The following is a 25,416-nucleotide window of genomic DNA, read 5'->3' on the forward strand; positions in this document are numbered from 1 at the left end:
TGCAAGTGTTAGCTAATGATACAATTAATACCAGACTGGGAGCTTCTGGAGGACAGGGAGTAGCCATCTTGCATCTTCTGTTATTTGTTTGCTTTTTCTATTTTTTTAAATATTTTTTTAACGTTTGTTTATTTTAGAGACAGAGAATGAACAGGGGAGGGTCAGAGAGAGAGGGAGATACAGAATCTGAAACAGGCTCCAGGCTCTGAGCGGTCAGCACAGAGCCTGACGCGGAACTTGAACTCACGAACCGCGAGATCATGACCTAAGCCGAAGTCGGACGCTTAACCGACTGAGCCACCCAGACGCCCCTGTTATTTGTTTTCTAATCACAAGAGTCTAACACAGCACCTGCTTCGTGACAAGCATTCAGTAAATATTAGTTATCTAAATGAATACATCTGATTATAAATAATGAAAATAATTAAATGAGCCGCACACCATCAAAATCTCGTTAAATAAGATTTTCACTTCACTTTAAACGAGAAGCAGACACATGCACATTTGTACAGAAATGTGGATGCCGTACCACTCATTGCTGGGTTTTTGTTTTATTTTTATGGGAGTTTTTTGTTGTTTTTTTTTTTTTTGGAACACAATCCTCATTTGCAAATTCATTTTTCCAGTAGCATGCCAATTTCCATTAGCTCTTTAATTTCTGGCTTAAAAGCTTCAGGACTTCACTAAACACTGATGGAATCACAACCTCCGGGATGAAAACAATAATAATAATGAACTGGAGGCCTGTAGAGACAGGCCAGGGGCTGCAGGCCCAACCCTGCGTGCACTGAACAATCTTGTGTATGACTGCTTCACTGGAGAAATGGCAGTGCCTCTGACTTCGGGACACCTGCCAGGAGGAGTCACTTCAATTTGTCAGGGCTGCGTCCTTGGGCACAAAGGACCCAAACCCGCACTCAGCAGAGGTCACCTGCTGCCTCAGCTGTGGCCTAAACTTCTTGCCCAAAAGCTGCTTGGAAGAAGTGATGGCCCAGGGCGGGGAAGGACAAGGCTTAGCTGGCTCTGCTCTCTGACTCACAGCACGGATTTCTGCGGACTGCTGAATCGGTGTCTCCAGTGCCACGCTTCTCTTAAATCACTGCATTCCTAAATACGTAAACTTTGGAGGTTATGGACACCAAGGGAATCTGCTCATGCAGGAAAAAAAAGACAGGAATATGCTTTAAGAGAAGTACTCTTGACAACAAGGCTGAAAAGAAAGGGCTTCTATTGCCCAGAAACAAATTTTCTGCTTCGCTTCTGTGAAGGTTTGAAATGAAGGGCTCTTGGTCTCCAAAACAGATATGAAAATCCCTATTCCTTCATTCCTCAAGCCTTGAGCATCTTCTGTGGGCCAGCTACTTGTGCCAGGCATGAGCGACATAAGGATAAAAGACACAGACTCAACCTGGAAGACCTTAGAGCTGTGGGAAGGAGACGGATGAGAAAGACAGTAGTCACTCAATAGAGTCTATTAAGCGTGGAGGCAAATGTGAGTGATTGATGCTACAGGGCCAAGCAGAGTACCTCACGCCATGGAGGGTACACGATGGCTTCCCTGAAGACTTGAGTTTGGGCACCTCTGAAGGCAAATGATTCAGAAATCCAAAGCGTAACACTTAGCAGAGTGCCATAGTTGGTACTCCGTGAATGTGTAGTTACTAAATGAATGAATGAATGGATGAATGAATGATTTAAAACCAGCTCTTTGACTACCACTGCAACCCTTTGGATCGAGATAAGGGACCCAAATGGCAAACTGGTGACTGATCACATCACGTCACCCTGCTGCCTGAAACACGGCCACAGCTTCCCAGTGCGCTTAGGATAAAGTCCAACGTCAGGCCCCGCACGGTTTGCTCCCCTTGCCCCTGCTCCCAGTCCAACCTCCTACCAACCTCCTACCTTGCTAACTCCCCTCCAGCCATAAATGCTCCTCTTCTCTCAAGTCCCAAGACACCCCGGGCACCCTTCCACCACAGGGTCTTGGCACTCAGCTGCCCCACCTGGACTCCCCGTGCCCCCTCTGTCAAACCTCCTGCTCACATGCCCCACGGCTCCATCCCGTCTGCAGCATTCACTCGTGGCGGTTTTATTTATACTAATTTGTTCGGTCATCCTAGTTATAAGCTCCAAGAGGTCAGGGACTACGTCCACCTTTTATTCACCATTATGTCCCCAGGACTTAGCACTGAAGTTGGCGCACAGCAGGAAATCAGTAAATTTGTTGAATGAATGAATGAATGAATGAATGAGTAATGGAGTAAGGGATTTGAAGCTTGAAAGAAGAAGGGAATGGTAAATGTCACAGCCTTGGGAAATGTTCATGGCTCATGCAAATTAACTAACATCTCCTGCTCCTGGAGAAAACAGTTTGGCAGCTCCTGATCTCTGGCCCGCCCTTATCTGCAGAATAGCGGCTTTGGTTACCATGGCAGCATTAAAGGTCCATGCCCAGGACACAACACAGTACCCCGTCCTCTCCTGCAGCCTCTTGTACCTTAAATGAAATCGTGTCCCACCAAATCATGGTGGAGTCAGGCCCAAAGAGCAGAGCTAGTAAAATGAGTCAGTAGGCCAGAGTCCTGAGCAAAGTATCTAACACTCTAATCACTTATTAGCAAAGGATAAAAATCCCTAAGAGATCATAAAGGGAAAACCAGTGGCAGAGGTCCTGTTGACTAACGTAAAAAGTCCTGCACCAGTCCAAGTGGGGAAGGGAAGATATAGCAGGATGAGAGGGGACCCCCCCCCACAAAGGCTCATACTTCCAGGAAATTCCAGACCTGGCTGACAGTTGAGAGCTTCAGGTTTGCTTCAGATAAAGAGACCATCATGACTAGGAAGTACCCATTTTGAGGTCAAGACGGTTCTGAGAAGTTAAGCAACTTGCCCAAGCAAGGACTGAAGGATGCCAGGAAAAATGTCCACCTCCCAGCATCAAGGTAGTGTAATCACTGGGGTGGGGGGTGGGGTGGGGATTAGGGGGTGCGGGGCAGGGTGGGGGGGTCAGAGACGTTATACAAGCTGTCCCCAGGGGACCCCTCCAGTGAGAGAGGAATCCTTGTTGCCTGCACTACAAGACCCTTACAATGGAACATCCCGAGTCCTCCCTGGTGGTCATTTCATCCAATACTACACCCACTCCTGTGAAACACCTCTCCCTCGTGGCTACTACCTGGAGAGAAAATAGCCATGAGACCCCACTAGCTACTCTGGAGTAGCTGCAAAGTCTTAAAACATCTAAGAATTCACAGCCTGAAAACCAACTGCCACGTATCATCACTCACCCAGGCTGGGGTGTGGTTCCCCATCAGTCAGGGAAGCCACCTCATGATTTTATTCTTTGAGGTTTACAGAAGACGAAGGTGTTCTTGCTTTCTCTCAGACTAGCCATGACAGAAGCTCCCAAGACAATTGTATTGGGGTCAGGGACATAAGCAACGGAGGCATAGGAGAGCACTGAGGATAAAGAGATTCTTAGGATGGGGTGGCTATCAAATCAAGTTCAAGGAAATAATGTTTCCTGGACACCAGCTATATGCCAGGCACTCTGCTGGGTGCTCTGAGTGGGTTACCTCCTTCCCTCTTCAGCTTCTGAATGAGAGGGACTGTCCCACCCTTTTGTAGGAGGAGAAGACTTAGGTTCAGTGGGGTGAGGGACCAAGTCTACCTGACTTTCAGGCCCATGCTCCTTCCCCTCTTTGACACCCCCTTCTTTGAAAATACAATATAGTCCACACGTGTAATGCTATAGTGCCAGGTGAGATAGCCCACATCTCCTTAAAAATTTCTCCTTTTCCTCCAGTATTTTCCTTGGGGGTAAAAGCTTTCAGAAAAGGCCCAGATGTGCTATAGGGGGATACTCACCGTTGATGCAAGTTGAGCAGCATAGCCCAATGGCTAGACCTACGGGCTCTGGAGTCAGGTATCCCAAGGCTCAAATCCCAGTTTAACCATGCATTGGCTGTGACTTACCTTGAACCAGTTACTTCTTAGAATTAATTTTCTCATCCATAAAATGCAATGACGGCAGTGCAACCCTATCTGTAGGCTTATTGCAAGGGTTAAATGAACTCAGACCTGGAAACACTTAGAAGAGTGCCAAGAGGAAAGTAAACCACCAATAAGTGGTAGCCATTTTTCATTACCTCGACAGCTCTGCAGGAGATCTCTCTGTTACTGTCATCTGCAGACTCCCTCGCGTCGCCTTGGGGGCGAGAGTCTAAAGATGGATGGCTCTTATGTGTCCCCTCTGGGTGGAACCCCTGAGACCCAGCTCTGGTTAAGTGGCTTGCCCCAGGGCGTCAAACTAGAAAGATCCACACGCCTCACTAGGGGTAAACAGCAGTCAGGTACAGATGACATCCACCCCTTCACTCAGTCACACCTTGGAATGATGGCCACCCTATTGTTCCACTGACCTGTGCCAGCCTTGGGGGCTGCCTGAGTCTTCTGGGACCCTGAGGTTCTCTGGAATGTTTCTCAAACTACAGGAGGAACCATGGAGGAGGGGCAGACAGTGATCAGTGTCCCCACCACGGCTCGGGATAAAGACGCGGATCTAGATGGCCCCAGTAAACCCTCTAAATGGAATAGGAAACTGGTCCATTTCCTCCCTGAGCTCAGGCCACAAAGACACAGCCCCTCGGTGTTAGCAACCCAACCCAGCACTCACAGAGCAATTTCTGCGAAGGTGACTTCACACTTCAACAGTGGAAGCACATTGAGAAAATTTGTCAATGACAAAATTTAGGATCGAAACCCCGGAGGGCCTTTTAGGAGCTTTCTTCTCTTTTCCCTTAGGAGGATCCCAGGATGCACATACTTCAGAGGCTTTCTGGCTTTTTAATTCCTTCCCGAACAAAGAAATAGTAGCAATCACAACAGCTGCAAGTAACTGAACTTTTTGTTTACTATTCATACGACCCAAACAGATGGACACTAATACCACTCTCTCCATTTTACAGACGGGAAGGTGAGGCCCCGGGGTGACTCCCCTATTTCCCAAGTCACCTGGCCGGGAAGCGGGAAAGAGATTTAACACAGGAAGGGAAACTGCAGAGTCTGGGTGCTTATTGCCACGCTATGCTGCCCACGCAGCCTCTGCTTGAACAAGGAGCACTGAGCAGGCACTCCAGAAATCTCTGCTGAATGGGGAATGAGTCATTTGCAAGTTTTCTTCATCCGACTCTCTTAAACGTGGCCCCTTCCATGGGTGATGGGTATTGAAGAGGGCATCTTTTGGGATGAGCACTGGGTGTTGTATGGAAATCAATTTGACAATAAATTTCATATATTAAAAGAAAAAGGAAATAGTTTGCTATAACTGTCAAAAAAAAAAAAAAAAAAAAACGTGGCCCCTTCCATGGGTGATGGGTATTGAAGAGGGCATCTTTTGGGATGAGCACTGGGTGTTGTATGGAAATCAATTTGACAATAAATTTCATATATTAAAAGAAAAAGGAAATAGTTTGCTATAACTGTCAAAAAAAAAAAAAAAAAAAAACGTGGCCCCTTCCCTGTTATCTCAGTATCTGTGTCTCACTTATGATGTTCTAATAGTCTCCTTATGAGTCTTCCTTCCTTCAATTTCTCCTTCCACCAACCCAAAGCCCCCCTTGCTAGAAGAGTTATTTTTCCAACAGCAAATTTTCATCATGTCACTGCCTTGCTTAAACCTTCAGTGACTCCCCACTTCCCAGGGCAGAAAGCCTAACTCCTCAGCAAGGCTCTCTGGGCACCTCCCAAATCCAGCCCCACTCGCCTTCCCAGTCTTATCTACCACCTCTCCCTACACCTCTCAGCTCAGGCCACACTGACCACCTGCAGCTTCCTCAATGGGCCACACTCACCATTGGGGTGCCCTTGACCCATGACCTAGGGAATGAATCTCCTCCCACAGTCCACGTTTCCGTTTGCATGTGCGGTGGTTAAAAGCCTAGGATGCATGGTCAGACCGCCCAGGAGTAAATCCTAGATCTTCTGCTTACTAACCGGGTGACCTTGAGCACATAACTTCGCTGCCTGATGCCTCTGTTTCCGTGGGCACAAAAGACTATCCTTGTAGAACGGTTATAGGGACCAAAAGAGATAAAGAGCCACAGAATCTTCCCTGCCCTCTGTTTGCGTCACTGGGGCTCCCATTTTTATGTACTTCTAGTAGCTCCATTCTGGCCGTCATAAAAAGACAAGACAGAACAAATGCTGGCAGGGACGTGGAGAAAGGGGAACCCTCTCGCGCTGCTGGTGGGAATGTAAATCAGTGCCGCCACTCTGGAAAACAGTATGGAGGTTCCTCAAAAACGTAAAAATAGAACTACCATATGATCCAGCAATTGCACTTCTGGGAATACGTCCAAGAAAACACAAAAACACTAACTTGAAAAGATACACGCACCTCATGCTCACGGCAGCATTATTTACAGTAGACAAGACCCGGAAACCACCTAAGTGTCCATCGACAAAGGAGCAGATAAAGGAGTTGTGGTACATAATATATACAGTGGAACACGAGTGGACGGCATTATGCTAAGTAAAATAGGTCAGACAGAGAAAGACAAATACTGTATGACCTCACTTATATGTGGAATCTAAGAGAAAAATTCATAGAAAAAGAGATCAGAGGCCAAGGGGAGGGGGAGGGGGCCTGGAGGAAGGTGGTTAAAAAGTATCAGCTTCCGGTTATAAGATCCCTAAGTAGGGGCACCTGGGTGGCTCAGTCACTTAACCATCCGACCTCAGCTCAGGGTATGATCTCACGGTTTGTGGGTTCGAGCCCCGTGTCGGGTTCTGTGCTGACAGCTCAGAGCCCGGAGCCTGCTTCGGATTCTGTGTCTCCCTCTCTCTGCCCCCTCCCCTGCTCATGTTCTGCCTCTCTCTCTCTCTCTCAAAAATAAATAAACGTTAAAAAATAAAATTAAAATAAGATCCATAAGTAGTAAGGACAAAAAGTACAGCATGATGACCATAGCTAACACTGCAGTGTGATATATAGGAAAGGTGTTAAGAGAGCAAATCTCGAGGGTCCTCAGCACAAGGAGAAGATTTTTTTTTTCTCTTTTTGTTTTTTTTCTTAATTTAGCTATATGAGGTGATGGATGCCAACCAAACATAGTGGTAATCATCACAGAATATATGTTCCCAACCATTCTTCTGTACATCCAAACTTATACAGTGATGCATGTCAATTACATCGCCATAAAACTGGAAAAATAATAGCTCCATTCCAGTGAATTGCGGTTGTTGGGTTACATGCCTCTTCCTCCAGGGTTTCTCTGCCTCGGCACTGCTGACACCTGCCTGCATAATTCTTTGCTGTGGCCAGGGCCGTCCTGTGCACTGCAGGATGTCAGCAGCCTCTCTGGTCTCTACTCACCAGACCCTACTAACACCGCCTCAAGACTTGACAACTAAAAATGCCTCCAGACATTGTCAGAGGTCCTCTGGGGGGCAGACCCCCCTCCCCATTAAGAACCACTGCTTGAACCAGGGGATGTATGGAAGTGTTGAACCTCTATATTGTACACCTGAAACTAATGCAACACCGTATGTTAACTAACAGGAATTAAAAACTTCAAAGAAACGGTGCCACTGCCTGAAACTCTAAGCTCCTGGAGCAATCCTACAAGCACCAGTGGCAGCAGCAATAGCAATCGTGTTTTCTGAGTACTCACCACGTGCAAAGCCCTTCTCAGTGAGTCATAGAATTTAATCCTCTCAACACCCCAGGGGGGAGGGATTTTAGGCACATTTTATTGATAATGAAACTGGATCTCAGAGAGGTTAGTAACTTGCTCACGGTGTGTTTTATTTTCACCTTTTCTATCCCCAGCACCTAGCATGTTACCTGATACAACAGGCGTTCAATAGCAAGTTAAAGAATGCATGGATGAGGGGTGCCTGGGTGGCTCAGTCCATTAAGCATCCAACTTCGGATGCATCCGTTGATGCAAAGATAACGTGACATGACCTTTTTCCCCAAGATCTCACTGTCTATGGAAGGAAAATTCAAGCATGAATCTAGATTCAATTCAGACCACCGTTTATATGTATTGCAGCTAAATAAAAAGGGTCTCATCACAACAGGTATAATCCCATTCTTACTTAAAATTACTCCAGAATTGTTTCCCCCTTTTTCTATGGCATTCTAGGCCTTAAATCCAGCACAGATTAGTACCACACTCTCATCACCACAAACTTGACGGCGTTTTTTTCACAAAAGAAGAAAACAAAGACAAAGCTATCCAAGAAAGAGTAATATAAAACACCACCCTTAGATTTGGCAGGTTTTTTTTTCATAAAAATTATAGGAACACAGGTATGAAATCATATTTATTCCCAGAGGGGGAGGTGGGGAGAGAATGTGTATTTCTAGGTATTGAAGAATCAAGTCAGATTCTCAAAATTTCTTTAAAGGAATATAATTGCTATGAAGGTTCCAGATCATAGGTAGCCCCCAAATTCCTTTACCCTATCAGTGCAGTTAGAAAGAAAGAAAGAAAGAAAGAAAGAAAGAAAGAAAGAAAGAAAGAAAAAGAAAGAAAGAAGAAAAGGAAAAGAAAAGGAAAAGAAAAGAAAAGAAAAGAAAAGAAAAGAAAAGAAAAGAAAAGAAAAGAAAAGAAAAGAAATGAGCCAGGCCAGTCTTGCAAATCCTGCAATATCCTGGATTGCAGTAACCCTTAGAATTTAATGCAGATAATCCCAGAGCAGAAGGAGTTGTGGGAGCCATCTTTTCCATGCCTCTGCCTTGCAAACTTTAGAAGCCCTGGAAAGACGTGACTCTCCCTTGCCTCCATGAATGTCACCGCCATCCACCAGGACCTACTCTTCCTGGTTCAGGAGGGTATACAGGATAGGAAATCAATTTTCAGCCTCCAAGGAAGCCATCCACCCTCCATCTCCCGCATGGTGGAACCCTCCAACCGGGCCCCCGACCATTTCACTTCCTCCCTCTGGGACTTGACTCTCTGCCCTTCACAGACTTCTGAAGCCTCCTGTTTCACTTCCTCCCATCATTCCACCTAAGAGGACTCTCTGTCTCCCATGGCCCTCCCATGGCCAAGTTCACCCCTGCCAAGGTCACCCCACCCCTGCTTTCACTGCCTCGCTTCTCTAGGTGGTAGCTCAAAGTTCTCTGCCTCCATCTTTTTATGGATGCTATTTTCTTAATACCCAAGCTATGCAAGGGCCTTAGCACGGTGCCTGATACAATAAATGTTCAAAAACAGTAACCTTGATTATTCCTATTACTGCTGTCTTTATTGTATCCCCATAAATCCACCACAGTGGCCCTCCCAAGTCACCAACAACCTCTCATGCCACCTCTGGTGGTCTTTACTCCACTTTCACTGACTTGAGATAGGTTAATACAACGCTGCTTGTTTAAAATTCTTTCTGTGGCACCTAGGACACCCTCTTAGCCCAGCAGCTCACGCAGACTTCAGAATCAGGAAGTTAATCAGTACACATAGGTGGAATGAATTGGAAAAACCAAAGCCTTTTTGCCTGCCGCTGCCTCCGGCCACCTCCTCCAAAAGCAGGTGATGTGAAACAGAGCCCACTCATCACGCGTCAGGGCATCAAGGCTGTGGCACGCATGTTCCCTCTTCCCCCTGATCATCACGTGCCTTACTCTCTGGCTCCTTGGAGGTCTCAGCTCACAGGTCGCCTCCCCGGAGAAGACCACCCTGACCATCAGGAGCATCTCAACCAAAGGCGAAATTCGGTGAGCTCCAAGGACAGAACCAACGCTGTCCCTTCTCCCCACAGTCTATCCTATGGCTGACTCACCCCCTGCTCACCTGGATCAGCGTCTCCAGCTCCTGTGGGCTCACGCAGACATGATCCCGCAGGAATTCTGCCTTCTCCAAGGCGATGGTGTTCTTCTGGCTGCTCTCGAAGGGCTGTTCCAGCGCCCGGAAGACCAGACCGCCCGTGACGAGGTAGACCACCACGACCACAAAGATGGCAACGACCGTTTTCCACTTCATGACGGTCTGCAGGCCCCCCTGGGGGGCGCCTTCCATTCTGGCTACCACCGTGGCTCGGGAGGAGACGGACAGGCGCGGGGCCGCGTGGTGCCCGCTAGTGGCACCCTTGGGCTGGCACACCGGGGGTGCTGCTGCTGGAACGGCCACTGAGAAACAGGGTGGAGGATAGGGGGAGAGAGAGTTTGTTTATGAATACAAGACACAGAACTTGGCAGAAGCAAAGCACAGATGTCTTTCTCAAGCCAGCTTTCAAACGTGAGGATCACAAACCGGCTCCCCAAGCCGGCAGGGAGGGAACCTGATCAGTTGCGAGGCGCCTGTGTGAGTTCTTGAAAAATGGGCACCAGGAGTTCTGGTTTTAAAAGAAAATAGTATTAATTGAGTTTGAAATGCTTATATTTCTCTACAAGGTCCAATTCTGAAAGCCCGTGATTTATACTTCAGCTCTTGCCTTAGCTTCCTTGGTTAAACGATATATAAGATAAATGACAAACCACCATATTTGAAATACAGACGTATTATTCACCTTGGAGAGGAAATAAATCGGAGATGGACGCCCAACGACTCTGGCCACATACTGAGGACCGGGTGATAACCAAGAGCAGAGGAGAGACTAACATCTAGCGAGTTTCAAAGTCCCTTTCATCCAGGGTCATGGTCACAAAACAAAGAAGGGTGAGCTTGGCATCAGGGAAACAAGTCAAAACTCAGACACGGTAGGGGTGCCTGGGTGGCTCAGTCGGTTAAGCGTCCGACTTTGGCTCAGGTCATGATCTCACTGTCTGTGAGTTCGAGCCCTGCGTCAGGCTCTGTGCTAACAGCTCAGAGCCTGGAGCCTGCTTCAGATTCTGTGTCTCCCTCTCTCTCTGCCCCTCCCTTGCTTATGCTCTGCCTCTCTCTGTCTCAAAAATAAATAAAAATATTGAAAAAAAATAAAAAAAAAAAAACTCAGACACGGTAAAAAAAAGGTTTGGGTCTCAGAAGACTACCAAAGTGGGAAAAAAAAAAAAAAAAGACAGACTAGAATGAGGGAAGGAATAATGAGTGATGTTTTTATGCCAATAAATTTGGTTTCCTAAAAAAAGAAGAAATAGATTCGAAGCACATTTCTCAATAGAAAATTCAGCGACTTAGATGTAATCACTCCTGATCTATTAGTAATAGAATTTTTCTTCTATTTTCCTCCAAAAAGAAGCCATTGGAAAAGAAATCTCCCCTCGTGTTGAGAACACATCGAATTCTCACAGGTCCCTGGTCTCTGTTAGGGCAATCTCGTTACCTTGGAAATAAATATGTTAAGCTGGAGGCTTTTCTGGAATGGCAGGAGGAACAGGGTAGCGTTGCACACGTAATGCTATCATGCATTTCGGAAATCTGTCTTGTGCAGCAGTGAGCAGACAGTGCACTTCGATTTTGTTCTGCCCTCATTATACTAATGCTTATTATAGCCTCTGCCATAGCGCAGCCTGGCTGTTGTGTAAATAAGGTATTAGGAGATGACAACCCTAATTACCTAAGTGGGGCCAACAATCCCACTCAAGAGAGCTCACTGCTCAGTCCCTGCCTTGGGGAACTCAAGACAAATAAAAGCACGGGGATGTCCCTGCCTGTTCACAGCACCAATGACCCTGACAATGCCTGGCCAGAAGGGTGGCCACCTCCAGGAATCTAGGTCTGTAAACATCTGCCTTTCCTCCTAGGGCCTCAAAATCAGCTTTTCTCTTGAAAACCAAGCAGAGCAATCAACCTTTTATTGTATCTTATTCTAGCAAATAAAATCATTATTGTTGATAATCGTATATAATCGCTGCAAATAAAATGTTACATTTCCTTCTGACTTACTGAACCCAAAACTGCCTGGAATCTCTGATTGAAAGATTTAAGAATTAGGATCAGCACTGTGGGCATTATGTTCTTGCTAATCCTTCCCCCAAAACACTACTTCCGGGTCCCTACTAGCCCTTGTTGATACTGAGGTGCGTCTTGTCTTGGGCAGCTTGCTTTCAGCCTTGCCCCCACGTTTCCCATTCATTCAACTTCCCCACTGTATCTCAGTCCCTTGTGCCTCTCACCATTCCTAGGACTACCAACCTTAACTCATCTTGCTTGAACCAATCCAGCAGCTGCCTAAGTGACCTCCCTGCTTCCACTCTCACCCACCTTTGACAAATCTGGGGTCAAATACCACTTCCGGAAGCACTTCCTCCCCTTTCCTCCTGCGGCCTCTGTGGACGGTGGAGTAATGGCCCCCAAAGACGTCCACATCCTAATCCCTGGGCCCTATGCCTGTGTTACCTTACAACAGGAAAGGAACTTTGCAAATGTGATTAAGTTAAAAATCTAGAGATAGGGAATTATCCTAGATTATCTGGGTGGGCCCAATATAATCACAAATTTCCTTCTAAGAGGGAGGCAAGACAGTCAGAGAAAGACATGTAAAGACAGAAGCAGAGGTCACAAGCCAAGGGATGGAATCAGCTCCTAGAAGCTGGAAGAGACAAGGAACAGACTCTTCCCTAGAGGCTCCAGAAGGATCCCACCCTGCCCACACCTTAATTTTGGCTCAATGAGACCAATTTGGAACTTCTGACCTCCAGAACCATAAGATAATAAAGATGTATTCTTTTCAGCCACTAAGATTGCTACAGCAGCAACAGGAAGCTAATACACCCCCACTAGATGAGATCTCTCTTGACCCACACTCACTGCCCTGTGCTGTTAATAGAGCCTGTTTACTTGTCACTCGACTTAGAGCTTTAGGAGGGCAGGCCCCGGGGTCTACCCTCTCACCTCTGTACCCCAGTGTCCTGTATGGTGCCTCCCACAAGAGGCGCTGATAAAATGAGTGAAGAACAGAAGGAAGAGACGTGGGCACGTCCGAACCGCACATACAACGTGGATGAGTGGTGTTCAGCGGGAAACCGCTTGGCACCCCAGGAGCCAAGAGCAGGTGCTCCGACACAGCAGTGCTCTGCTCACGCCTCACCCCTTCATGAATGTTCCTCTGGCCGGCAGCCCCGTCCCCACCTTCACCTGCCTGGCAAACTCCCATCCTCCTCAATCTCAGCTCCAAGCCGCCTCCCCTGTGAAGTCATCCCAGACTCTCCAGGCCCACCTGGCATGCCCCTCGCCCAACGAGCCTACAAATTCCTTGGAGTCTGAAAGCTTGTCTTTTAATGGTTGGATCTCCATTTCTCGGCATAGTGCCTCGCATAGAGCAATTGTTTGTTTTCTTTGTTGTTGTTGTTGCTGATTCCTTCAAACCATAAACAAAAGTCCCATCAGTCACCACCACCCTCAGTAACAAGCATTTGTGTAATGCCAAATGAGCACGAGGCGCTGTGCTGTGGTGGTCACAGTCCCTCCCAGCTCCAGGGGTTGACAACCCACTTAGGGGACATCCTCCACACTGACAGGTGATAACCATTAGGAGGAAGCCTAATGACGGCCTTGAGCTCGGGGGTCATCTGTAGCTGGGACTCATTCACGGATTTGCATCATGGATGTTTCCGGGGCTTGTAGCATCCCTGAGGCTGAGCAGAATTGGGCTTGACAAAGGTCTTTTTCAGACCAGTTCCTGATGCCACTCTGCTAAGGGCCAGTCTCTGGGAGCAGAGTCTGAATAGAATCCACCAATCCTGAGTTTCCAAATCACCAGGAGTAAAAACCAGAACTTCAGTCCCAAATCTATCAGTGGCTGGGTGACCTTGAGACCTCCATTTAGTTTCTCTGTTTCCTTATCTTCGAAAGGTGGATGATAAGGACTCAGTTGGAGGGTTGGGGGGCTGGTGGGATTAAAATGAGAATAACGTGACTTCCAAGTCAGTCCTCTTCTGGAGCATAGGAAACAGAAAAATAGGAACCAAAGAAATTCCCTTGGTGGAAAGGGCCCTTTTATCTAAAACGTATCAATAACGTATGGGTCGTATAAAGTAACCATCTATCATTCTTCACGACTCCCACAGAAAAGTATCTGGCAGCAAAAAAACACTGCCAAGAATTGATGAGAAGGCAAAGCCTGGAAGATAATACCGTAAATTAATTTTCATTTTAAAATGTTTCCTCACAGGGGCACCTGGGTGGCTCAGTCAGTTAAGCCCTGACTCTTGATTTCGGCTCAGATCACGATCTCATGATTCATGAGATCAAGCCCTGCATCGGGCTCCGTGCTGTTAGCGCAGGGCCTGCTTGGGATTCTCTCTCTCCGCCCCTCCCCCACTCTCACTCTCTCTCTTTCTCAAAATAAATAAACATTTAAAAAAGAAAAGTACAGGATAAGAGGTTTCCTCATAAACATCTGCCCATTCTGCTTTTACCGAAACACGGGTAGACATGGGAGCACGCGTGCAAATCTGCTCCTTCTTGGTTGAACAAGTTGTTAGTAGTTTTGAAGTTTTCAGGCTTTCCCAGGCCCTATACTTACCGCATCACCCATTCTTGCACTCAGTCAACAAACATTTGAGTCGGCCGGGCACTGTGCTGGGTCCTGAGGACACAGAAATGAGTAAGATACGTCCCTGCCTTCAGAGTCGGTGGGAAAATTGACGAGGGTCTCACCCACGCGTGAACCTAGTTTGTCGTCACAAAACCTCCTGTGGAGAACAGTTGTCATTATCTACCCCTCTTGACAGGTTAGGCACTGACAGGTGACCCTGACCAGCCTGTCCTAAGCAGTGGCATCCTTGGATCTGTCTTCACACACCTAACCCCGGATGCCTTCCGCTCCTCCAGGCCGCTCAAAACAAATGACATCCGCGGGATTCAGGGTTTCTTGGAAACGTGGAACGCGGCCATCTCAGAGGTCTGCTGTCACGCAGTCACGTGACTCTGCCTATTGACCCAGGCAAAGTACAAGCGATTGCAACACACTGGCGAGAAGCAAAGAACTCCTGCCTTCCCCCCCCAGGCCTCCCAGGTCTGGAATCGGTCCAGGGCCACCTGCACGGACAGCTCGGAGCTTCTGGAGAGCTCCAGGTAGAAGCTCAGTCTGGAATCCTCAAAAGGCTTCCCTGGGGGTAGTGCACAGGGTGGGTGTCAGGAAGAGGGAAGGGGTGATGGGGAGCCCCACCTGCCTGCAGTTGTCCCAGAGGCTGCTTTCACCTCTGCCATCCTCTAAGAAGAACAGACGGGATGTGCATGTTTTCTCTGACTCCAGACGCCCCAACAGCCAAACCTTGTTCTCCCAGCTTCCATCTGATGTCTGTGCCTTAAAGCTGGTCAAGCTGGTCCTGGTAAGAACGCAGCGACTCTCCGTCTACACACACTAAATGAGCAAGCCCTGTGCCCCAAATGCCACCAAAGCAAAGGCTCTCCCTTTGGGTTTAATTATTTCTCTCTCCTAGCCCTCTCGAAACACCCAAGCTTTCTTTCCAGATGGAAGAAAAAGGCACGGGGAAATTTCTGAGGACCTTTAGAGACAGAGAGCCAAGACTAGAGGAAACCAGGCTGAAAGAAAGGGGAGGGGAGGGAGGAGGGAGCTGAGAACATGCTGCCACCTTGACTCACATCTGTCCTCGCCTCTCTCTTTAGGGCAAGGCTCTGTCTTCTCTCACCGGAATCACTTAGAAAGCCTCCGGTCCTGTCCCCTCAAATCCATCCTCCACATGGCAGCCAGATGGCGCTCTCCCGGGTGCGACTCTGAACGCTTGGACCTCATACTTCAGCCCCTCTGAAGACACCACAGTGATGCAAAGAAAGCGCAGGCTCCCAAAACATAAGAGACTCTTAAAAACTGAGAACAAACTGAGGGTTGAGGGGGGTGGGAGGGCGGGGAGGGTGGGGGAAAAGAAAAAAAAAAGCGCAGGCTCCTTCCAGGACCTGGTGCCTGCCGGTCTCCCCAGCCTCACCCGCTGCCACGCCCCCACAGGCAACCTTCGCCCCAGCCAAACCCAGCAGCACCCGACCCCTGCGTGCTGAGCCCTGCTAATGCCGCCCTCTGGGCCATCTTGCTTCCCGATACCTTTCTCCTCCCCACTCTTTATCTGGCCGGCATTGCCTCCTACTTCAAAACTCACTTCGTGTGTCACCACCTCCAGGAAGTCCTCCCCGACTGCCCACCCCCAGTATAATCAGATGTCCTTCCTCTCCGCTCTGTGTCTCAGTGTGGAGCTCAGCACACTGCCGGCAGCTGAGATCCTCTTCTAATTTGTTCCACTCCTGGATTCATTCACACCTCCATCCATAAATTTGCCTTGCACCAACATTTATGAGGTCAATGTCACACACTTGCCCAACAGAAAATCCGACTGCAGAATTCATTGAATCTGGGAGTATGAGCAGTCCTAGTACTATAGTATTTTCCATCCCCCCACAGACAGACATCCAGAGTCGAGGTGTTCTCAGACAATAAATAGTCCAAGGAGAGCTCTTCATGATTTGTTCAATTCCTAAGGAAGATGAGGAAGAGCCCAGGACCAGAGCTCCTCCTTGCCCATGCGAGCTGGCCACGACAGCCCTGGTACTTCCCCCTGCCCGGTTCCTCCTTCGAGATCTGGGGCTCCCTACCTTGTGGTTTTCCAACAGGCCCCACACTCCACCATGCTGGTGAGATGGACCCATTTGTCTTGACTCATTTGGTCAAGGCCTAAAGGCACACGGCCCCAGGTGGGGTTCTGTTGTCTAGGTCCAAAATGCTTCATGAAGAACATATTTTGTCTCTTGCTCTACGTTTTTTCCTCCATAATTTAAATTAACTAAAGCACTTTTTAAAAAAAAAGATTATTTTTCCCCTACCTTTCGGATTAAAAAGAATGTCAGCTGCTGCAGTTCCCAAAATATCTCCTTTACCCTGGGGCCAAGTCTTTTACACACCATCTTCAGGGCCCGTTCCTTCAAGGCAGAGGTTTGCCTTTCCCAGGTGTTTTGTCAACAGCAATTACCTCTCCTCACTGGGCTCCATGAAGGGGACTCTTCCCAATCAGGCTGGAGCCAGGGGGTCCTTCCAAAATTCCAGTCCCGCTCCTGCTTAAAACCGCACAATTACCCCCACAGCTGTTTACGTGGCCTCCGATGTTCCACGTGCTCAGGCCCGTCTTACTTCCCCAGCCCTGCCTCACCCTCCACATGCTGCCCTCTGACCCCAGCAAACTCCCTTGGGTATTGGCTGTCTCAAGCACGTAGGTCACAAGTAGTTGTACCAACCCAAGCAATTCTTTTTTCTAGATCCACAGTAGAAAGCAAAACTGAAAAATATGTCTTAACCCATTAGGTAGAAAGGTCCTATGACTTAAGTCCATGACCCCATGCCTAACTCCCTTTCCTTGGGGAACGTGTTCACTGCATCCTACCCAATGGTGGTGATGGAAGTAGCCGGAGGTACTTTGAGAAATTCCAAATTTATCAGAGCATAAAATACAGAGGTGGTGAGTGCACGAATGTTTTACGGGGATGAAAGGGGAGGGGCGTTTAGAAACTTGATGTGTCATTTATTCACTTACAACAAATGCATGCCAACTATGTGCCAGGAGCACATCGCAAGCTCCATACTCAGTGTCCAGGCTGCCAAACCACCACCTACCAGGAGGCTGAAGAACCCAATTCTTTTGAAAAGAGCAACGGCCAAGTAAGCCAGTGGATGTGAGCCTCCCTGTAGCTTTGATTCCCCTCAATGTAGCTTTAATCCCTCTTCTACTCTCTGCTTTGTCTGCTCTGATCCAAACTTCCCTCCTCCATCCCAAACCTTTCCAAAGACACCTCAGGGCCACCAGGACTGAAGACCTCCCCTACTTCCTCAGCATCTTCAGGGAGCCTTCCTCCACCTTCCTCACTGACACCTGGGCTTCCCCGGAAGACCCTGTCCTCCGACTGTGGCATTCAGGTAGAGGTTGTTCAATCTCCCTCACCCACAATGTCAGGGCCACACTGTCCTGGAAATATAACACTCCACACTCTCGTGTCCAAATCCCTGTTCCTTTGAGACCCAAACCCTCTGGTTCCTTCACTTCCTCCTCTTCTTGTGGCTGGCTGTGGTACAGCCGACTTCTCTCCTTGATTCCCTGAAGCTTCCGTCCAGGTCCTGCTTTCCTCCTGAGTGATTTCAGTTGTTCCACAGACAATCTTTCCAATACCCACACCTCCCATTTCCCTCATTTCATCACCATGACCATCATCTCTAATCCACTTCAGCCAGGTTCCTCCAGAAGCCGATCCCGAGATGAAGACTGGTTTGCAAGCAATCTGTTTAGGAAGCACTTCCAGGAAAAGGCCATAAGGGCAGAGAAGGGAAGGGCGAGAAACCATGGAAGAGTGTGACTCCAGGTGAAGCCCTGTCCCCTGAGCCCAGAGGAACCCTGAAGCATCAATTACTTCTCCAAGTTTGTCCCACTTGGAGGCCAGGGAGCTAGGCTTGCCTTCTCTTACCCAGCCAGTCATGGCTACAGAAATGGGACAAAAATGCCCAGGAGCATCCTGGCCAGAGGCACCAGTAGACCAAGAAAAAAATCTCCTGAAAAGGGACTCTTTGTAGGGACAAGCTACAAGGGGAGAAGTGCACAGACTCTGGAGGAGGGGTGCACAGGGCAGGGAAGACGGATCTGGAAGAGCTGGCGGAGCACCGAAGGTTTCCACTACGACGGCCTCCTCCTATGGCCACATCCCAAATGCCGTCCTCACAAGAAATGTCCCTGCTCCAGAGATACTCCGGTAAAGACACCCACTTCTGACCTGAGCATCCTATCCACCTGGCTCTCTCCACATAATTACCCCCATAACACGTCCCACCTCTACCTCTCACCGTCTAGCGTGCCCCCCGCCCGTCCCGTGTTTTCTTCCTTCCCTGCCCAGCTTAGATGCCAAGTTCAACACTTCACTCTCCAGCTAATAGACTCAACTCCCTTTCCTTCTGTCCCTTCCTGGAGCCACCTGGAGCCACCCCCTTCTTTGTTACTCCTTTTCTCTGCTCGGAGACCAGATCCAGGCTGCTGGACGTCGCTGGGAAATTGAACAGCCTCGGGGATTGCTGCCACTTGAAACCCCCTGGTTTCCTTCCCAAGCTGGCTCTTGGTGCCAGCCAGGAAGCTTCCCTGTCTCCCTGCTCAGAGACAGCTGTCAGGACAAACATCATGAAGAAATGAGGTGTATCTTCCTGTACATAAACCTGAAATTGTATCTAAAAATCCCCTGCAAGACAGCTCTCTACTTTACGAAAGGATTTTCTGGGGAAAGCATTTGAACAGCACGTTCCGTGGACAGCTAGCATGGGCTTTGGTTTATATTTATATTTTTCTAAGAACAAACTGTTTATGTAGGATGAGCTGTGCCCTCGCTTTGCCCTTGTCGCAGGGTCACTGAGACGGGAGTCCCAACGCCCCAGTACATTGTGCTTTGCAAGCTGCCTCAGCCGCCTGCATTTCCAGTGCAGCCGCCCAGTGCCCCCGGCTTGCTTGGGAGTCACTAAAACCTCCTACAAAAAAAAAAAAAAAAAAAAAAAAATTGGGATGGGAAAAACATTTTCAGATGGCTCTCCCTTCACTGTGCCTCCTAAGTCGCAGAAATGAACGAGATCCATGCAAGGGAGAAAACGGTTTCCACAAAACACCCCGCAAAATGGCTTTGCCTCTTAGCATCACCCTCTGGATAATTCCCCCTTAGAGTGGCTCCTCTAATGCAGTATCGGTGCTGCTGACATCAGCAACATTTCCGTGATTCGCCGTAAATGCAGCCATCGGAGGCTGGGAGTGAGTGCAGGAGGGAGGAAGGGAGAAAGCCTAAAAGGGAAAAGAATGCCCACGTTGCTCCTCACAAGGCTGGGGAGACAGTGGTGTAGCAAACGTAGCAGTCCATTTCTCTGAAGACCGAGAAGTGTTTGCAAATACTATTAATAGCTCTCATTAGTGAAGTCTTCAAGGAATCAAAGGACTTACTGAGAAATTGGGGACGCAGATCTAAAAAAGACAGGGAGGGGGTTCTTCAATAAACCAGCACACCTAAGTTGGGGGTCTGATGAAGCCAGGGATCCCTGCTGCCGAGGGGATCCGAGGGCTGACCCGGGCTCCAGGGGAATCTTCCAACCAGGACGATGCTGAATGTAAGCTGGACCTTCTAGCCAAACCAACATGGCACGCCAACCCTCAAACATCTGCAGTCCTTTCTCTGTAATAATCCCTCCTGCTAGAGGGTAAATCCCTCTAGGTGCCCCCTGCGCTGGACCCTTTGCCTCTAAATCTTCCATATCCCAATCCCAGTGCACAGCATATAATAAGAACTCAATTCATGTTCATGAAAGGGGTTCAAGAAATGCTGGTCAAGTGTCTCGTGCTTCAGGAACCAGCAGACAAACGGTGACAGAGCAGAACCCTGGTGTCCAGGAGCTCGCCAGGCGAAAAGATGGATGCATTGGGAGGGGCAACCTTCACCTCCACTCCCATGTCATTCAGAAAAGGCCCAGCACTCGAGGATCAAGAGAAGGCACCCGAAATCTCAGACAGCCAACAGATCCCTGCAGGGATCAAGAGGAAATCTGGCATCTGCTCTGTTGGTCCCTAAACTGCCCCCCAAGAAAGAGCTCATAAAGCAGGGTGCACAGAAGTTTGCCTTGGCATCATTTACAGAAGTTAAATTCCTCTTCCATGTTACCACCTTCTCCTAGAGCCTTAGACCCACACCTGTTACCCAGGCAACCTCTCTATGTGATGGGTTAGTAGCAATGAAGCAGTCACCAAAACCATATTTCCTTTCAAGGAACCACCCAGTTATAAGGACCATAGGACACGGTTCAAGAACCTACAACAAAATACAAATTAGCGAGTATTGGCACATAGTACGGCTCAATAAACTAGTGCAAAATAAATGTGCTCCATTCAGCTTGCCAGGTAAACAAATGTTAAGTAGGGATGCAAAGTCCTTGTAAATGGTGAAGCCCAGGGGGAAAAAAAAACCACAAGAGAAAAAAAAATTCTTTTCATTGATAGTTAAACCTAACCTTTGGGTTCTCAGCTTTTAACCAAGGAATATAACCTTCAGAGAAAATCCTAGCTGAGGGGTGCCTAGGTGTCTCAGTTGGCTAAGTGTCAGACTTCAGCTCAGGTCATAATCTCACATGAGCGGGTTTGAGGCCCTCGTCCGGCTCTGGGCTGACAGCTCAGAACCCGGAACCTGCTTTGGATTCTGTGACTCCCTCTTTCTCTGCCCCTCCCCTGCTCACACTCTGTCTCTCTCTCTCTCTCTCTTAAAAATAAATGAACATTGAACAAAAAAAAAATTTTTTTTTTAAATCCTAGCTGATAGGTAATGCTTCACACACTTTGGATTCAACCCGTACTTAATTGCTTTGAAGTTGCCTCTAAAGGGATCATTTGAAATACAGTCTTTCGGTTAGGAGTCTTCTACTTCATAGAAAGGAGGAGGAAAAGGGCATAGAAAGTGTCATAACGAATTAAGAGCGCAAGTGACACAACCCAGCTATCTTGGAATTCGTGGGCATTTCCAAGAGTTCCCTGCCATTTCAAGATTCTTAATGGCCCCTCGGATGCCAGCTGCATTTAAGCTGCTATTACTGGGAGGTGCTGAATTCAGCAAAGCCATTTGCTTCACAGCCACAGGGCTGAATTAGATATGTCATGGAGATAGCACTTGGTTCCTCCAACACAGCCAAAAGTGCCACAGCACTTAATTCACTGAAAACTTCCCCGCGAGGGCCCATTTCATGACGTTCTCAAAGCAGTTCACGGGTATCAGGGTAGTGTCCTTCCATGTTTTTCCACTAACAGCTAACATTCACCACAGCACAGACAGCAGTTCGTATTGTTGCATGAGTGCCTACTATGTGCTCAGCACTCTGTGAGGTGCTCTAAGGGAACTTAATGGAAGCAGTAGCTATCATCAGAAAGAAAGGTCCTTGGAGGCTGGCATTTCTTACTGGTCCTGGAGACTCAACCCAGAAGCAGACCATATGGTAGCTTCCATATGACGTCTAGTTAGGATAGGGTTGCCAGATTTGAGAGTGTGCTAAAACTCACATCACATAAAATTCACTGTTGTAGCCATTTTGTTTATTTTTTTTTTAATTTTTTGTTAACGTTTATTTATTTTTGAGACAGAGAGAGACAGAGCATGAACGGGGGAGGGTCAGAGAGAGGGAGACACAGAATCTGAAACAGGCTCCAGGCTCCGAGCTGTCAGCACAGAGCCTGACACGGGGCTTGAACTCACGGACCGCGAGACCTTGACCTGAGCCGAAGTTGGCCGCCCAACTGACTGAGCCACCCAGGAGCCCCTGTTGTAGCCATTTTAAAGCGTACAACTCAACGCACGCTGGAAGGTGCAGCAAATAAAAACTCAGGGCACCCAGTTAACTTTGAATTTCAGATAAAAAAATTTTTAGGGTAAGTATGTCCCATGCAATCTCTGGGATATACTTATACTCGAAAAAATTATTCTTCTGAAATTCAAATTTAACAGAGTGTCCTGCACTTTATCTGGCAACCCTAAGTCAGAGGGACAAAAGGAACACAACCATCAACCACCCAACACAACCAACCAAAAATGTAGGTAAGTACTACACTGGGTGATACCAATCATAAAGCCATATAAAAACAAGCAGGCTCCCACCCCTAGCACCCTAGCTCTTCACAGGACCCCCACCCCCTCCACCCTGCCAGATCCAGGTCACAACACCGTGGCCTCATTTGACTTGGCCTCCCACAGAACTCCACACACAAGGCCTTGCTCCTTAAAATGCTCCCACTTCTGGCCTCTTGACACCCCATTCTCAAGGTGTGCCTCCATTCTGTCTGGTGAGGTCTTTTTAAATCCACTCTACAGGCTCCTCTTCCTAAAAATGTGTAAATAATGGACTTTCACAGGGCTCATCCCTGCACCCTTTCTTCTCTGTATCCTCCCCATGACTGATCTCTTTCGGGGCCAAGGTTTTAAATGCCACCCACTTGCCGACGACTCCCAGATCTTTATGCCCAGGGAAGCAGCAGGCAGAGGCCGGCAGGAGGCAACTCAGGGGTCAGTGCACCAAAGTCACAAGAGTCACAGGCATGCTGCGTCGTAGGTGATAAGCCAAGCCAGCACTGGAGGTGTCCAGAAGAACGAGGCAACTCTGGGTGGCTGCTCGGGTTACAGGGATGCTGATATCTGGGTCACCACGGCCATCACCATAAAATTTGGGCCACTTACAACTGGAACAGAAACCACATATTTAATGAAGACAATCTCAAATTCATCCTCATGGACTACACAGAGGGCCGTGTAGCCACCACTCGAGGGGCCAACCTAGCTCCGTGTATATTCCAAGAGAGCGTGGGCTTTGGAATGCTCAAGGCCAAAGCCCAGGCCTTGATTCAGTAGCTGCGGGAGCCCTTCACCCAAACAGTGGCATTGCAATGCGCATTGATAGAAGCGGGGGTCAGAAAAGAGAGAAAAGCATTTGCAAGGAGAAGGCCTCTTGGGAAAACTGTCCTGGACTGTGGGGGCAGGGGGACTGTAGGACCCTTTCTTCTAAGAATAAACTTCAGCTCCTGAAAACCTGTGCTCTGACTTCCAGCCTCATATATGCAAGTCACTGGCATATCTCAATTGCATCTCACACTTAGTTTGTCCAAATTGTACTCCATCACCAACCAGTCAAAAAAGAAGGCTCCTCTCCCAGGATGGTATTAACACCCACCCAGTTTGCTCAAGCCAAATGGCCAGATCCTAAGAGGTGACCTCACTTCAGCCTCCCTGTTCCTCCTGCTCTCCCAGAGTTCTGTCATTTCTACCTCCAAGGAGACCTCTGGCCCTCCTTCTGCCTCCCCCACCACTGGCCCAGGTCAGCACCTGGGGGGAGACTATCAACTCCGAGGGCAGAGACCTTGCTTACTTGGTTTGCTTTTATACACCCAGTACCTAGCACATGGCACCTAGACGTGGTAGGCTTTCGATAAATGCTCTGAATATATGAAGCCAAGGAAGAGGTTTATTGTATAATTATACCAAATTACACCACAAATCAGTAATATAATTTTTTTTTTTACCTAAAGGGCATCCTAAATATCAGCTAATCCTGCAACACCCTCAGCTAGAGGGTGGTATAAGCACCTTGTCCAAGGCAGGCAGTGACCCAGGATACAAGCCTGGTGTCCATCTAATTCTTTTCATTTTTAAGCCTTTTTTTAAGATGCTTATTTATTTATTTTGACAGAAAGAGAGTGAGCACACAAGCAGGGGAGGGGCTGAGAGAGAGGGAGAGGGAGATTCTGTGAAATCATGACCTGAGCCAAAATCAGGAGTCGGATGCTTAACCTACTGAGCCACCCAGGCACCCCGTGTGCACCTAAAACCCATGCTCCCTCAAGACCCCCTGCTGCCCTCGTGCTCAGTTACAAAAAATTCTCTGAAAGATCACCTTGGCCCGCGATTCTGTATTCATTCTAGAATTTAACTTGAGTTTCTCGATTTGGTACTAATAAATCCTGCCATAATCCCAAACCTCATTCCTTGGTGTTCAGGACTGGATTTCACCCACTAGGAACAGAGAGCAAAAGGTGAGGCATGGGAGACACCTACTTTGTGGACACACCCCAAAACAAATGAGCAAGCAGCCGCCATTCAGTCACGAGCACGAAGGTGAACTTCATCTCTCGGCAGGATTTTCCATTTAAGTACAGCTGCACAGTATCTCAAACCAACTCCTTTTTTATTCCTAGGCACTCGCCAGAAATGCCCTAAACTGAGAACACTGAAGGTACAGAGAGGCACGCCTTTGTAAATCACAGCACATGATAGCTTCTTTTCAAATTTTATGTTTATTTATTTTTGAGAGAGAGAGATAGCAGGAGAGGGGCAGAGAGAGCGGGAGACAGAGGATCCCAAGCAGGCTCCGCACTGACAGCAGAGAGCCTGACGTGGGGCTCGAACCCACGAACCTCGAGATGATGACCTGAGACGAAATTGGACGCTTAACCTATTGAGCCACCCAGGCCCCCAGTATCTTCTTATTCTTACTACCTTGAAGCCTGCCATTAAGCACTCTCATGCTTCAGGATCAACAGAAGCTGGAATCCATGACCTCCTGACAGGACTGCCACATTGCACAACTCCAGGAAATGCCATTCACAGTTGTGCAATACACAACCTGCACAGCCGTACACGACAGCCCTACGTCTTAAGGCCTACTTAACCTCTGTCAAGTTTGTAATCACCCTACAATTTGGACATGAGCCAAAAAAAATGTTCTTGTGCCAGAAAATTCACATTTCCTTCATCACAAGCAAACAATTGCTGGATACTTCTATCCAACTCTGCAGTCTGCTAAAGAAGGTGATTATCACGCGTTAAGGTTTTTTAGTCACTTTCCGTCAAGAAAACTTGATATGAAAAAGTAAACTGAAAATAAAGATCACGGTAAGATCACTCTTTCTGGGACCTATTTACATAGTAAATCAGTCAGGATAACCCAACAGACATAAGATCTAAATCACACTTTCAAAAGTCTTTT

General features: G+C 47.9%; 1 protein-coding gene across 1 annotated transcript in view; it reads right to left on the reverse strand.

Moving 5' to 3' along the window:
* KCNK10 (potassium two pore domain channel subfamily K member 10) overlaps positions 1 to 25,416 on the reverse strand; it is a 123,721-nt gene that overhangs the window by 58,986 nt on the left and 39,319 nt on the right. Inside the window, exon 2 of the mRNA XM_047862432.1 lies at positions 9,804 to 10,138. Coding sequence (XP_047718388.1) covers positions 9,804 to 10,138 — 335 coding nt within the window. The remainder of the gene's footprint in view (positions 1 to 9,803; positions 10,139 to 25,416) is intronic.

This window comes from Prionailurus viverrinus, chromosome B3 (assembly GCF_022837055.1).
Source record: "Prionailurus viverrinus isolate Anna chromosome B3, UM_Priviv_1.0, whole genome shotgun sequence".
NCBI lineage: Eukaryota > Metazoa > Chordata > Mammalia > Carnivora > Felidae > Prionailurus > Prionailurus viverrinus.